The sequence below is a fragment of the Lactuca sativa genome, chromosome 4 (assembly GCF_002870075.4).
Source record: "Lactuca sativa cultivar Salinas chromosome 4, Lsat_Salinas_v11, whole genome shotgun sequence".
NCBI classification, from domain to species: Eukaryota; Viridiplantae; Streptophyta; class Magnoliopsida; order Asterales; family Asteraceae; genus Lactuca; species Lactuca sativa.
This window is the reverse complement of record NC_056626.2, coordinates 399,142,859-399,158,688: the sequence shown is the minus strand read 5'-3', so window position 1 is coordinate 399,158,688 and position 15,830 is coordinate 399,142,859. Positions and strand designations below refer to the sequence as shown.

Sequence of the window (15,830 nt, the reverse complement as noted above, 5' to 3'; positions counted from 1 at the left end):
TGCACCATCATTAACTATCCAACATTCCAACATTCAACATTCAAAATATACTTTCAAGTCCCCCCCCCCCCCCCCCCCCCCCAAAAAAAAAAAAAAAAAACAAAGTCTAATATGTGGATTTCAACATCTATTTGACATTTGACTAATTCCCCATTAGCTTCAAGTTGTGTATAGCATCCACAATGTCTATATGTAATACAAAAGAAAAATGTTATACTTAATAAAATGTAACAATTACTAATAAGACGTTAAAAATAAGATGTAACAAGTATTAGTGTATTACCAATAGCGAGGTTATCGTCAGCTAACACATCGTGCACTTTGTCGTAGTCATATATAGGCAAGCTACTCTTTCTTAGCCAATCTTGAGTGCATATCAATGCCTCCACAATCACAACGGAAAAATTAGTACGGTAGTCGGTAATTACTCGACGACCGTTACTGAATGTGGATTCGGATGCTATGGTGGAAATTTGCAACCCCAAAATATCTATTAAGAAACAAATTAATATATAATACACGATATAAATTTATAAATTAAAAATGAAAATTAGAGTAAAAGAAGGTCGGTACCTCTTCCATTCGAGAAACGATCGGGAACCGCATCGTGTTATTTTTCCACCATGTGAGGATATCATATCCTTTGTCAAATCCGATTGGGTACTCGTTTAAGTATCGTTGCAATTGACTTTCTAGATGAAGTCGAGGGGAAACCTCTCAAGGTCATATAGCTTCCAAAGAATTCATTTTCGTCATCAAAATCAACAACTTCTTCGGGAGTTTCTTGTTGAGACGATGAGGTTATGTTTGACCTTTCCAAGTATGTCTTGAAAAACTTGTCCAATTTGCATTCGATATCAATAACCTTTGCACGTGCTTTCGATTCTATCTCATTAGCGGACATCTTATTATCTTTGTTCTTGGCTTTAAGCATTTAGGTATAAACAGTTTTCATAAACTTTGACTTGCATTGAGATTCTAACAATGTCGCAAAGAAGACATAATCACTTATATTGTCATAGTCACCCCAATATTTGTCATATTTTTCTTTCATATCCGGTACCATAAACAAAAAATCCGGGTTGGTTTCATGTTTCCTAAGCTGTTACTCTATGTCTAGGATCTCCCGGGTATACGTATGGAAGATAGGCTTTGTTGAAGATGAAACTTTTCCAGTTTTCTTCTTAAACTTCTCAAGAAACTCCATCATATTTTTAATCATCTCAAAGTCGAAATGCGATGGTATCCTTTCCACACTTTTTTTGAAACATTGGATCTATAAAAAATAACAAAGAAAATACAATCAAAGTTTCATGTATGTCGCTGCAACAAAAAATAGATTTGGTATGCTATATTCCAAGACATGTAACTCATTCAATTTTTAACCAAATCAAACATTTTTATAGTCTAAAATTAACTACAAAACCTAAAATACATGTAGGAAAAAGATTCAGGTCAAAACAACTTAAATTGAGTGAGTTATGCACATTTGAACAACAAATTTAGATTACGTTTAATTGCTGAAACATAAAAAAAAAAAAAAAAAAATCTGATTTGACACGCTTTCTTGTGGGGCTTGTAACTTATTCAGTTTTTAACAAAATCAAGCATTTTTATAGTATAAACTTAACTACAAAACCTAAACTACATGTAGAAAAAAGATTCAGGTCAAAACAACTTAAATTGGGTGAGTTATGCAACTTTCAAAATTTGGACAGAGTGCTAAAGAAGTAAATATTGTTAATTTTTAGTGTTGAAACATATTTGGTTTTATTTACCTTGATGACTATATTCAAGAAACGCGTCTTTCACATCGTATGTTGATCTTAGCAATTCAAAGGTAGAGTTCCACCTTGTTGGAGTTTCACCACACAAAAACCTTTGAGTTTCTGCAACCACATCCTTCATGGCTTGTTTAAAGGTCTTGATCTGTTGCGGGGAGGCTCTAATGTATTTCACCGCATCCTGTGTGTTAGTGAATACCTGAGTCCGGAAGTGGCTAGAAGGCGTGATCCGATCCAGAAGCAAATTCATTGGAGTGTTGTCCAAGTTCCAGAGAATTTTCTTGAGCCGTAAGGATTCTCTACATGGAAAGTTTTAGATTACTTTTAGGAAACCTAATTATATACAAATTAGTTTTGTTTTGTATATATAGTCAATACGTTCCTATAATCAGATATATTGAAGTTTTGAGTGATATTTCTTCAATAAAACAAACCTGCGAGTTTATGCAGTAATAGCTTTCTGTTTACGTTAATTGGTATCAGAGCAAAAGAAGAAGGCAAGTTCACTGATAAATTTAGTTCCTGAAAATCGATACCTGCTCAGCATCCTTCGGCAAAAGCAAGTATTCCCTCCTATGCAATTCCAGGATCTGTTTGGAGAAATCAAGCAGTAAAACTACTCAGTATTCTCGTAAGGAAAATCTGTGCAGGAATAGACCTCAGTGACTGCAGGTGATCTCTCAGAAGATCGTTACCTGTTCTGAGATCGTGATAACAACAAGAGAAATCGGCGATTAAAACATCCTTGTTTAGAATCGTTGACCGTTTTTAACTCGTGAATAATCTTGAGATCGTAGGTTATTTATGTCCAAAGTGAGGAAGACATACCGTGACCTACAACAGATCGGTGAGGAAGACGTCTTTTGCCCTAAAAGAAAAATACAAATGTGTTTTTTTATTTGATTTGGGCCCTTGTTCAATCGGTATTTGACTTTTGAGTTTCTATTCCAATTCAAAAAAAAAATCCCCAGCTTTTAATTAACAATATATATTTTTTTGTTGATGATTCGTGTGGAACAATAATAAATCAACCGTGATGTCGGGAGGAGAATTCGTCCCAATCACCAGCTAAGGAACACACGTCGTTCACATTCCAATGTCCAACTTTGACATCAACAAACTACACACTTTGGAGGATGCGCAAGGTGGTACTACTCGGGATTCATGGCATTTGGGATGTGATTGATCCCGGACTAAATGATGTGAAGAAAAACAACATCATGAAAGGATTGTTGTTTCAATCGATTCCGGAGGATTTAATCCTTCAAATCAGTAAATTAAAACTAGAAGAGAGATGTGGGAAGCGATTAAAACTCGTAACTTAGGAGTTGATCGTGTGAAGGAAGCCCCGCTCCAAACTCTAATCACAAAATTTGAAAATCTAAAGATGAGTGATACTAGTACAATAGATGAGTTCGCTGCGAAATTATCCGGAATTTCTTCGAAATCCGCTTCACTAGGAGAAGTTATGATTGAACAGAAGCTTGCGAAGAAGTTTCTTACAAGCCTCCCTAGGCAATTTGTCCACATTTTGCAGCCCTTGAACAAGTTTTGGACCTTAAAACAATTGGCTTTGAAGACGTGTTTGGTCGCTTAAAAGCTTATGAAGAAAGAATCAAAGGTGAAGACAAAGTAATCGAGACTCAAGATAAATTACTTTATTCCAAAACTGAATCGTCCAACAAAAACACCGATTCATCAAAAGGTAGAGGTCGAGGTTCAAATAACCGAGGAAGAGGACGTGGTGGTGGACGTGGTCGGGGTAACACCCAAAATCACGGTCACTCGGAATCCTTTAAAAATCATGAAGATCAAAAGCAAAAAGAAAAAAACGCGAGCAAAAAGATCTCTGAAACATCCAATGTTACCGGTGTGATAAATACGGACACTTCGCTTCAAGATGCCCATATCGAATAAAAAATCATGAGGCTAACCTTAATCAGACACACGAAGGAGATACAAATCATGAAGAAGGTAAGTTCTTTATGATGAATACAATTCAAGAAATGGTGTTCTTGAATGAAGATAAATATATTCGTCCAAAAGTTGAAGCAAATGCCGATGAAGACGGAATTTGGTACTTAGACAATGGTGCGAGTAACCACATGACCGACAACTACTCTTATTTTTCAGAATTAAATAAAAACATAACGGGTAGAGTGAGATTTGGAGATAGATCGTGTGTTAGCATTAAAGGAAAAAGGGCCAATTTTGTTCGAAGGGAAAAACAGTGAGCAAAAATTAATGAAGGATATTTATTATATCCCATCACTTCGTAGCAATGTTATTAGCCTCGGGTAATCTACAATAGCCGGTTATGATATTCTAATGCGAGGTGATTTTCTAACCATGCAAGATGGAGATGGAAGATTGCTTATGAAAGTCCCAAGAAGTGAAAATCAGCCCTACAAAATAAAGTTAAAAGTTGGAAAACCACATTGTTTACAAGCCAAGTTTAATGAGGAAGATTGGTTATGGAACGCACGACTTGGACACATTAATTTTGGCGCGATAAACTTGATGCACAAGCTAGCTAAAGGGGTACCAACAATCCAACATCAAGACCAACTTTGTGAATCTTGCATGGTTGGAGAACAAACAAAGCAGTCGTTTGCAAAGAAAGCTAATTATAGAGCTACAAATATTCTCGAGATGGTGCATGGAGATATTTGTGGACAGGTTGATCCCCCCACCCCAAGCGGGTAATATTTATATTTTAGTTCTTATTGATGATTATTCTAGATATATGTGGTCTTTTCTTTTGAAGCACAAAAGCGATGCATCCGAAATTATTAAAAGATTCAAGATATCAATTGAAAAATGAATCGGTAAAGAGATCAAGACTTTCCATATGGATAGAGGTGGAGAATTCACATCGACTGAGTTGAACCGTTTTTGTGATGAAGAAGGGATTTCATGTATGTTGATAACTCCTTATGCACCTCAACAAAACAGTTTAGTTGAACGGAGAAATAGGACTCTACTCGAGATGACACGATGCCTAATGAAAGCGAAAGATATCCAAACCACTTTTGGGGCGAAGCGGTACGACATGCAACATTCATCATAAATTGTACACCTACTCAAGCATTGATATGTGCTACACCATTCGAGAAATTTTATGGTGAAAAACCAAATCTTGAAGACTTGAAAGTATTTGGTTGTATTGCATATGAAAGAGTAGCCTCAAAACATTTGAAGAAGCTTGAAGATAGGTCACGACTGTTGGTATATTTTGGAAAGGAATCGAATTCGGGAGGTTTTCGGTTATATAATCTGCGGGAAAATAAAATTATTATTAGTGCCCATGTAGTTTGTGATGAAAATAAGACATGAAATGGAATAATGAACCCAAAATTATGATGGAAATGGGCCGGGTACATTTACGGTCATGTGGAGTAATGGTAAAGCAACCCATGATAATGGTGGTTCGATCCCAACTGCAACAGAAACCAAACAATTCACTGATCTCGCCTAAACCAACCAAACGAGTGACACTTATAACGATGATAGCAGCCCTTCGCAACATATTGATGATCAAAATAATGATGCAAGTTTTGTTCCACTTCAGCGGTCCACTCGAACTTCAGTATTGCCAAGAAGATTAAATGACTACAAGTTAGATGTGGATCATTTAATGTTATCATTCGATGAAGAACCAAATAATTTTAAAGAAGCCAAAGTGAACAAAAATTGGCTCGATGCAATGAAGTCCGAAATTGACTCCATTGAGAAGAACAATACTTGGAAATTAGTTCCTCCACCTAAAGATACTAAACCTACTGGGTTAAGATGGTTGTATAAAATTAAAACAAATATGAATGGATCGATTACAAGGTACAAAGCACGTCTAGTAGCAAAAGGCTATGTACAAGAGCAAGGCATTGACTTTGATGAAGTATTCGCACCAGTAGCTCGACTCGAGACAATAAGACTATTGATTGCTCTCGCGGATGGGAATGGATGGAAGATTCATCACTTAGATGTAAAAACTGCATTTTTATATGGAGATTTAAAGGAAGAAGTGTATGTGTGCCAACCATAAGGTTTCGTGAAGCAAGGTGAAGAAACAAAAGTCTACAAATTGGCAAAAGCTTTATACGGTCTTTGACAATCTCCGAGTACATGGAATTTGAAGCTTAATAACACATTGAAAAATATGGGTTTCCAACGATGCATGCAAGAAATTGCAATTTATAGAAAGTTTGCAAATGGAGAATTCATCATCGTTGCGGTTTATGTAGATGATTTGTTCGTGAATGGAGCAAGTTTAGAGTTTATAAACCAATTCAAGAGACTAATGGCGTTACAGTTTGAAATGTCGGACCTTGGTGAACTAACTTGCTACTTGGGTATTGAAGTATTGCAAGAAAATGGTTGTGTAAAGGTGAAGCAAGAGAGTTATGCTATGAAGATTCTAAAAGAGGCAGACATGCAAGAGTGTAATGCAACTCAATGTCTGATGGAGCTAGGACTAAAGTTGTCAAAAGCTGAAGATGAACTAGAAGTTGAAGCTACCCATTATTGGAAATTAGTGGGTTGTTTATGATATCTCTTACACACCCGTCCTGATTTAGCATATTCGGTTGGAGTAGTTAGCCAATATATGCAAAGTCCACGATAATATCACGCATGTGCTATTACGCAAATTCTTCGTTACTTGCATGGTACTCTATCTTTTGGGATAGTATATAAACGAAGTAATAATATGAGCTTGATAGGTTACAGTGATAGCAGTCACAATATAGATGTTGATGATGACAAAAGTACAACAAGGCATGTTTTCTACCTTGGTGACTCACCTATCACTTGGTGCTCCTAGAAGCAAGATACAATAGTGATGTCCTAGTGTGAAGCTGAGTTCATGGTAGCTACTGAAACTGCATGTCAGGCAGTTTGATGAAGGGAGTTGTTAGCTGAGCTGACAGGAATGAAGAAACAGAAGGTGTTGATTCGCATAGACAACAAATCAGCAATTGCACTATCAAAGAATCATGTCTTTCATGGAATAAGCAAGCACATTCACACTTGATTCCACTTTATTCGAGCATGTGGAAAACGAGCAAGTGATTGTTAAACATGTTTCGGGAGATAAGCAACGAGCAGATCCACTTACGAAGGCCTTAGCTCGAATAAGGTTCACAAGGATGAGAGCGTTGCTTGGTGTGCAAGAATTACCCTCGACTCAGAAATTCAGGGGGTGATTGTTAATGAGTACCTGAGTCCGGAAGTGGCTAGAAGGCGTGATCCGATCCATAAACAAATTCCTTGGAGTGTTGTCCAAGTTCCAGATAATTTCCTTGAGCCATAAGGATTCTCTACATGGAAAGTTTTAGATTACTTTTAGGAATCCTAATTATATACTAATTACTTTTGTTTAGTATATATAGTCAATACGTTCCTGTGATCAGATAAATTGAAGTTTTTTAGTGATATTTCTTCAATAAAACAAACCTGCGAGTTTATGTAGCAATAGCTTTCTGTTTACCTTACTGTATGCTTTTTACATGGTAAACTTCGTGTTTTAACCCCATTTTCACAACTACGTTTATGATATGAGCCATACACCTAATGTGAAAATGTTTGCCATTCTCGTAAATACCCGACAGTTCTTTCACAATGATCTTGATTGTCGCGTCATTCGTCTTGGCATTATCAATGGTCATCGTCATGACATTCTTCATGCCCCACTCGTTTATGCAAATTAGCAACTCCCGGACAATGTCTTCAACTTTGTGAGTATCAACCTCTCTAAAGTTAACTATCCTTTTGTGCATGACAAAAACTTTGGTAATGAAGTGGGCCGTGACAACCATATAATTTATCTTTTGACACGATGATGTCCATGTGTCGGTTGTCAAGTGGATGATTGTTTTGGGGTTGCTCAAATGTTTGTACAACTTCTGCCTCTCCATAAAATAGAAGGACACAACATCACGAGAAATTTTATGCTTTGAAGGCAATTTCACCCTACCATTAAGGGCGTTTACAAGTTCTATGAAGACCTCGTTTTCAATGAATTTAAATGGTAGTTCCCTGATGGTGAAAAGGCCTAGTAAAGCAAATTGGATCCTAGTATCATCATGTTTCCATGTGTATACATGACCCTCACCATTAGGAGTTTTCGTAAATAACAACTTTTGTTGTTTATCATCAACTTCTTTCGGTTTGTTGTACGAATTTAATTTGCAGAATGTGTTTTCACAGTGCAACCTCTTAATCTTTTACGTTTGTTGGAGATCTCTAATCCCATTAGTACGGTGTTGCTCTTGTGTACACGATTCTTTGGTGGATTTGGAAGTCGAGAAACACTTTGCTTATCAAAAAGATTAGATGCTACTCTTTGAAGACCGTGAATGAGGTCAAACTTATGTCTTTTAACTGGATTAAACACAAAGTCCAATAATGGTTTTTTATTTTTACATAAATCAATGGATATCAAATACTTTTAAAAAACCAATATTAATATTAGGAATAACTAATCACTAATCTCCTCTAAACTGGAGGATACTCCAGTTGAATCACACTTTATCCAAGATCGAGACAGAGTAACCGTTAAATTTTCCGTCATCCATCGTCTGATCCTCAGGCAACGGAGTTTCATCCTCACCACCGTGTCTCCAAATCTTCCAAACCCTAACAAGATCAATCACCAACATAACAAACAGAACTAAACTCCCCACAGACACAACAATGTACATAGCCATCGTCTCCGCTAACCGATAAACAAATCCAAACGTTATCACCGTAGTGAGAAACCAGCTATCCAACTTCAACAACAATTGCTGCATCAATTTCTCGTGTTTAGGCAGGGAAATGAATTTGGACAAGCATAATCTCGACAAACCGAAGCCTACATAAAGCAATGCAAAGAAAATCGCAAATGAATTGTTATTGTTGCTGATGGCTTTGGAGATCGTATGGGTGAAGTTGGGGATTATGATGACGACGATAATTGGAGTCCACTGATCTTCGTCACAATCTCTTTGGCTCATGCTATTTGGAATTAGGGTTACCTTCTTGCGGAGAGGGATTTGGATTCCCATTATGATTAGTTCGAGGAGGTGAGAGTTTGAATTGTTTGTGTAGATTATCAATTTTCACAGAAAATTTAAGTGATGAAGTTTGGAGATGGAAGCAGTAGGGTTTATAGATACAGAAGCGCGAAAGTAAGCTTCCATGGAGTTTCGTAGCAGCTTGAAACTGATTTCGCAGCCGTTTCAGTGATGGGGGAGGGAAGAGCAAAGGAAATTCACAGGAAAGCATATGTTGCCGGTGGGTCTCCACCATAATAAAAGGGAATCAAAAAATATTAACATACATAATCACGAAAATGAATAAGAGAATATATTGCTTTAATCTTTTACAAAATTGATGTATTTTTTTTTTTCTTTTTGTCAATAACACATTAGGAAACGTTTTTTCAGTATGAGCTTTGTTTCTAACTTTCGATTACATTTTACAATGAGTAAAGGTTTTAGAATATGGATTTAAAACCTCGATAATCTAATTAGAGATGAACATTTGATTCGGTGGAATTGGATTGGTCTGAAAAAAACTGGAACCGGGATGTTAGTCAAATTTTCGGTTCTCTACGTCCCATTAAACCGGTTTTCAGTTCTTCGGTTCTCGTTTTGGAATCAAACACATCCGTAAAGAGCATACTTATTTTTAAATTTTATATATTATGAATATTTCGTAGGTTACAAAGATTTAGCTTAGAGGATATGTTCCACAACTCAGAAGATTATGAAATGCTTATATTCATTTTTTTTAAATCATTCGGGTAAGAGTGAGCATTTCGAATTATGGACCGGATTGGATTGGACCTTTTCTTTTTTTTTACCTCTAGGCCGGTTCTCGGTTCTAGGATTTGAGCAAAACCGGTCCGGTCTGCCTAGTTCCGGGTAAAACCAGTTTTTAACCGGCTTATTTTAAAAAAAAATGTATTTTGTGAAAATTTTTAAACAAAGATATCTCATTCGTTTTAAGTTTGATTGATATGCGAGATTTTTTCAACGTGTAATTTAGGGTTTGTAGATGATTTTAGACTATAATTTTGTTATTTTTGATGCTATATTCGATGAATTACCATCCTTCAAAGATGAGATATCAAAGCTGAAATATTTCAGTTTTTCATTAAAAATTTAAACTTTTGTATTCTATGAACTTTTTTAAACAAACATGTCTTATTTGTTTTAAGTCGGATTGACATATGAGTTTTCCTAACGTGTAATTTAGAGTATGTAAATAATTTTAGACTATAATTTTGTTGTTTTGTTTGTTATATTCGATGAGTTACAATCCTCTAAAGATGAGATATCAAAGCTGAAATATTTCAGCTTTTCAGCAAGAAATTAAAATTTTTGTATTCTGTGAAATTCTTTAAACAAACATATCTCATTTGTTTTAAGTCGGATTGACATAAACTTTTTTCCAACATGTAATTTATAGTTCGTAGATGATTTTAGAGTATAATTTTGTTGTTTTTAGTGTTATATTTGGTGAGTTACAATCCTTCAAAGATGATATATCAAAGCTAAAATATTTCAGCTTTTCAGCAAGAAATTTAAACTTTTGTATTCTATGAAATTCTTTAAACAAGCATATCTTATTTGTTTTAAGTCGACTTGACATGCAGTTTTTTCCAACGTGTAATTTAGAGTTTGTAGATGAGTTTAAACTATAATTTTGTTGTTTTTAATGTTATATTCAATGAGTTACAATCCTTCAAACAAAAGATATAAAATATAAACAATCAAAGTTTAACCGGTCCAAAGGGCACAAGAAACGGAAACATATTCATTTTTATGAGTTATACCGTATCAAACCCAAAAAATTATTCATTTTAACAACTTGTAATGTATCAAACCCAACAACATATTTGTTTTAATGAGTTGTATCAAACCAAAAAACACGTTTTAACAAGTTGTACTATGTGCATGTAAAGTTGTATCGGGCCAAACGGGTCCAAGAACCGGAAAACCCAAACCTGGACATGGACCCGACAAGTCTCATCCGGTCCAGTCCACGGTCCACAATATTCTTCGAAACCGGTCCGGTCCAAGAGCCGGTCCGGTCCAAATGCTCACCCCTATAATCAAAGGCCTACTCACCATATGTCAAGACAGATTCAACCTAATCAAGTCTTCCATTCACATGCACCATTGAACCAAGACCTAGATAAGAGATTGTTGGATTACATGGAAATAAGAGATTAGACAATTAAGCCCTCAATGATAGGAAAAACTATGTAAGTCTTTGGCTATTGTAATTATTCGAAAACAAATACTTAAATCTCGATCAACTTAAAGTATCTATCGTGCCTAAAGAAATTTAAGTGTAATATTGCCAATTTGCCATGAGTATAGATATATTTGAGCATGTGTAAATGTTTATATAGAAAATACATAGAATGAGTAATTAAAACATGCTTACCTCCTTTTCCTTTTCCCTTTTCTTTTTCTTCATTTACTTTGCCTCTTCCTCTTTGTTGGATGCCACTCACAAATGCTCTCCTCAACAAAGCCTTGATTTGCTTCTCTTCAAACAAAACCTTTCCTCCATCAATCACTCATACAATGAAGAAGATGATCTTGATTACATCTGTCAAGCTAGGCTAGGTTCTTGTTATCATCCAATTATGATGGACTGGCGAGAACACAGGCTGTTGCAAGTGGGATGGTGTCACTTTCAATCACTTGGGTATCTATTTTTGTGGTTTGGTGGGGTCCATTCCCAAATCCATAGTTAACCTTAGAAACCTTACTACTCTTGATTTATCATCAAAAAAGTTTAACCGAACATTTCCTTCATTCTTGTTTACTCTCCCTTTGCTAGAAAATGTTTTTTAGGGGGTAACATGCTCACTGGACACTTAGGTTGCATTTAGTAGCGGAAAAATGGATCGTTTTCCAGAAAAATGAGAATTTTGAAAACGCGTTTAGTTCGTCTATTTTTCTAAATTTTTCATGGAAAATGAAAATTTTCCATTTTCTAAAATTACAAAGTAGTTGGAAATTTTTGGAAAATTGATAATCATTGTTTTCCACATTTTTCTAATTCTATAATTTTTCTAAAATATAAACACACAACCACTCCCACCCCACCCACCTCTACTCACCCCCACCTTAACACCTCCAACCCACCTACTCCCAAGCCCACCCCTACACCCACAAACACACCCTCACCCCCACCCCCACCCATACCCCCACAAACACACAAACAAACATACACACACATACCTTCACCACTACAAACACACACCTACACCCACCCCCACAAACACACACACACACAAATCCACCTTCACCCCTACAAACATACATACATACACCCACACCCACCCCCATAAACACACGCACACACACACCCACACCCCCCACACATACACCCACCCACACCCACACCCACTGTCACATCCCCGAACCAGGATGCTGGAAACGTTCGGGGGCAGATGACGTCATAGTGTAATATCATAACAGTTGAATATAAATGATACATAGCAACCAAACATCATACATTACAATATACCAACATTCATTGTTTACAAATTGTACTTGTTCTTTAATTACACAAAAATAACAAAAAGTATGATGTCTCAAAAAGATAGCCAATATCCAGATCCAAGGCTCGAGTACCTGTTCACCGAGTCCTTGAGAATACAAGTTGTTTTGAAAAGCGTCAACATAGAATGTTGGTGAGTTCATAAGCATATTTGTAAGGAACTTTGTAAAATCTTTGTTTATAATGAGTGTAACACTCCAGAAAATCCAATATTTTATATAAAAGTAGTTTGTGAGTCTCGTTCCAAAATCGTGTATAATTTGCATGCATGTTCTTTGTTTCCTTTGTTTGTATTTGAAAATAGCATGTTCCCAGAAAATTCTATATTTTATGTATATAAAAGAGTTGTGGTCTTAAAACCGTAAGTCCAGAGTGGTGAAATTAGTTTACAAAATAGACGAAACATAGTTGTGTATTTTATCAAACTAGTAGAGTGTATATCCTGCGTAAATTCAAATGATGTTGTTATTCTCTTTGTGAGTCGTTATAACCATGCTAATATGACTAACACGCCTGTCTTGACGTTCTTCAGGCATCAGTTTCTAAAAGATACTTGTCACCCTAGACTGGCCCGTCTAGCTGTAGCGAACAACTCAGGTGTGGGGGTGTCAACCCCATATAGATCTATACACAATTGTATAGATCTATATACAATTACCTCACTCTCCCTCCATGAAACTCTGGTTATAACTATAGGGTTTACGGTGTATGCTAGGTAGGTACGGTGAAGGAGTGTCTCACAAGAGTCTCAACAAAATTTACACGAGTTTATAGAATAATGTATACGATGTTCTTAGGGTAATTTATGACTGCGGTTTTTTGACACACGTTTTACAACTTTATGACATACAACTTAACACTTGTATTATTAAAAGCTTTATGATGGTCAGATTATGACCCGCGAATATTCCTGTCGTAAAACTCTGTTTTGCATACCGATTATATTAAAATTATTTATAACGATATCTATAAGTAATTGCTTATAACTTGTCAACTTACCATATGTGTTGTAAGCGTAACAAAATATGTTAGGTTTTAAACGTTTAAAATAGTGAAACCTCTTACGATTATTTTACTAATAAAACTATATTTTAGTAAAATATTCAAGTGTTGTGGTGAGCTTTTAACACACCAAAAATTTGTTATAAGTATTTTGTAGCACCAACATACTCATTTTTCTTATTGTGACTAGAGTTTGTTATAATTTACCCAAATTACATAAAACCTTGAAATTTATCATATTTCCCCAATCTTACAAGTGATAGTGGTAAAATTTTATATTTCCAAAAATTACCATATTTAGTGTAAACTTTCTACCATCTTTCAAGTTTTTATAACCAAAAATGTTTTAACATTTTATTTGACATTATTTGTGATTTTTAACCCATATTACAAGGAAACCATTTTCACTTAGCAACATATGTCATGTTCAACATGACACCAAAATATGTGAAACTACACAAAGATAATTTTGTTCCAACAACTTGAGACTTTGTGAAAATCTCGAGTTTAAGGAATATTAGCATGAAATAATAACATTTCAACACACATAGACATATAAACATACAAGTTCATACAAATGTCCAAGATTTCAAACAAGACTTGACTTCTATTCCTCCCCCCTCCCCCCAAAAAAATAAAAGAATGAAAACTTGGAAATAATGGGGTATGAAGCTCACCTTGGGTAGTAGAAGGGTGTAGTTGAAGTGATGAGAGGAAAGTTTTGATCCTAAACACTTGGAGTGTTTGATGAACTTGTGGAGATATGATGCCCTAGAGTTGTTAACACATTATGTCATATGTAAATGGAAGGAAATTAACAAGATAATGTGTACACTATACAAACTTGAAATACTTACTAGGATTTAGGAAATGCCTTGAAGAATTAAGTATCCTTAAAGCTTGAAGCTTGAGTTCTCAGAGAGCAAATTTAGGAGTTTACAGTAAGTGAATATGAGAAATGTGATATGGAAGAAGGGAGTTTTCGCCAATATAAGAGAAGGAAAGGTGACTTTATGTTTGCTTAGATTACTAGAGGATAAAGCATGGTTATTTGATAGTTAATACATGTTTACCCATGATTGCCTTGGAAATGGTTGAAATGTCCCACCCTAAAGTCAAATGTATTTGTATTTTCCTTAATTCTAATCCGTAAACACCTCAAAACATTCAAGCATGGGCGTAAACACATGTGTTTACACCCTAGGATGGTTTTCCCTTTGAGTTTTCGCCCAATGTGTGATCCATCAAGAGTGTTTACGCCCCTAAGTGGGTTTCCCTTTGAGTTTTCACCCAACATGTGTACACCAAGGGTGTTTATGCCCCTAAAGTGGGTTTCTTTTGGGTTTATGTGTAACATCCCGAGTTCAGGAGTGCAAGTTCAGGGTTTAAAGTGTAAATGTGGAAGGGAAACTCGGCGAGTCCATGGGTGGACTCGGCGAGTAGGGTCGCGACTCTGGTCGCGTGTTAAGTGGCCAACTCGGCGAGTCGGAGGCTGGACTCGGCGAGTAGGCGCTGAGTGGAGAAAACCCTAATTTCGGAGGATGAGCCCTATATAAAGGACATTATACCCTCTCCCCAGCCTCTTTACCCTCTCTTGAAGTCCAGAAAACCCTAAGGCGCGTTTGTGAGGGATTTGAGTGCATTTGAACCTTGGAGAAGAGATTTTGGAGGAGATCTTGGAGAGTTAAGAGGCTTGGAGCAAGGGGCTTTGCGAAGATTCGGATTTCTCTCCAGTTGGAGCTCCCTTTTGAGGTATTATCTCGTTGCTTGGGCTATTATTCATCATTTTGGAGTATTTGGATAGAGTAGCTTGTGGTATCTTGAGTTTGGAGGTTAGATCTGAGGTTGCTACCTCAGATCTGGAATGGAGAAGGTCTAGAGTGCATTAAAGTCCCTGTTCTTGAGTGTTTGGTGAATCCATCTTGTCCCAAACCCTAGCCCTAGAGTGTAAAATGACTAGATCTCTTTGGATTCACGTAAAGTTTGCCACTTTATGTGATGGATGGGTTGTAGAAGGGTAGATCTATGGTTTGGATCAACTGCATGGTCTGGAAGGTTTCTGTATGGGTTAAGATCTAGAGGCACTTGGCGAGTCACAAAGGTGTACTCGGCGAGTTGCTTGAAGATGGTCAGGAACTCGGCGAGTTGGAAGAACAACTCGGCGAGTAGGTTGAAGATAGCCTTGGACTCGGCGAGTCTGTTCTTGGACTCGACGAGTCTGGTCGTGAGGTCCTAACTTTCTTCTGTTTGAGCCATGAATCAGTGAGTCAAGGGAGGACTTGGTGAGTTGAGTGCAAGGGGACTCAGAGTTGTAGGACTCGGCGAGTCTCCGGGTGACTCGGCGAGTTGAGTCGCAGATTAGGGAAGTTCTGAGCATGGGGACTCGGCGAGTCATCTGGTTGACTCGGCGAGTAGAGTCAGTCAGGAGGTTGACTTTGACTTTGACTTTGACCAAGGGTTGACCAGTTGACTTCCAGG

The 15,830-nt window shown here is 36.6% G+C and overlaps 1 protein-coding gene across 1 annotated transcript; it reads left to right on the top strand.

Moving 5' to 3' along the window:
- The first annotated feature begins 5,943 nt into the window (after positions 1-5,943).
- LOC111902068 (uncharacterized mitochondrial protein AtMg00810-like) lies at positions 5,944-6,333 on the top strand. Its single transcript, XM_023897948.1, has one exon. It carries the CDS (start codon positions 5,944-5,946, stop codon positions 6,331-6,333), a length of 390 nt encoding a protein of 129 aa, XP_023753716.1.
- The last annotated feature ends 9,497 nt before the right edge of the window (positions 6,334-15,830 follow it).

Coding starts and splice junctions, on each gene's coding strand:
- LOC111902068 (XM_023897948.1), top strand. CDS start 5,944: ATGGGTTTCCAACGATGCATGCAAGAAATTGCAATTTATAGAAAGTTT.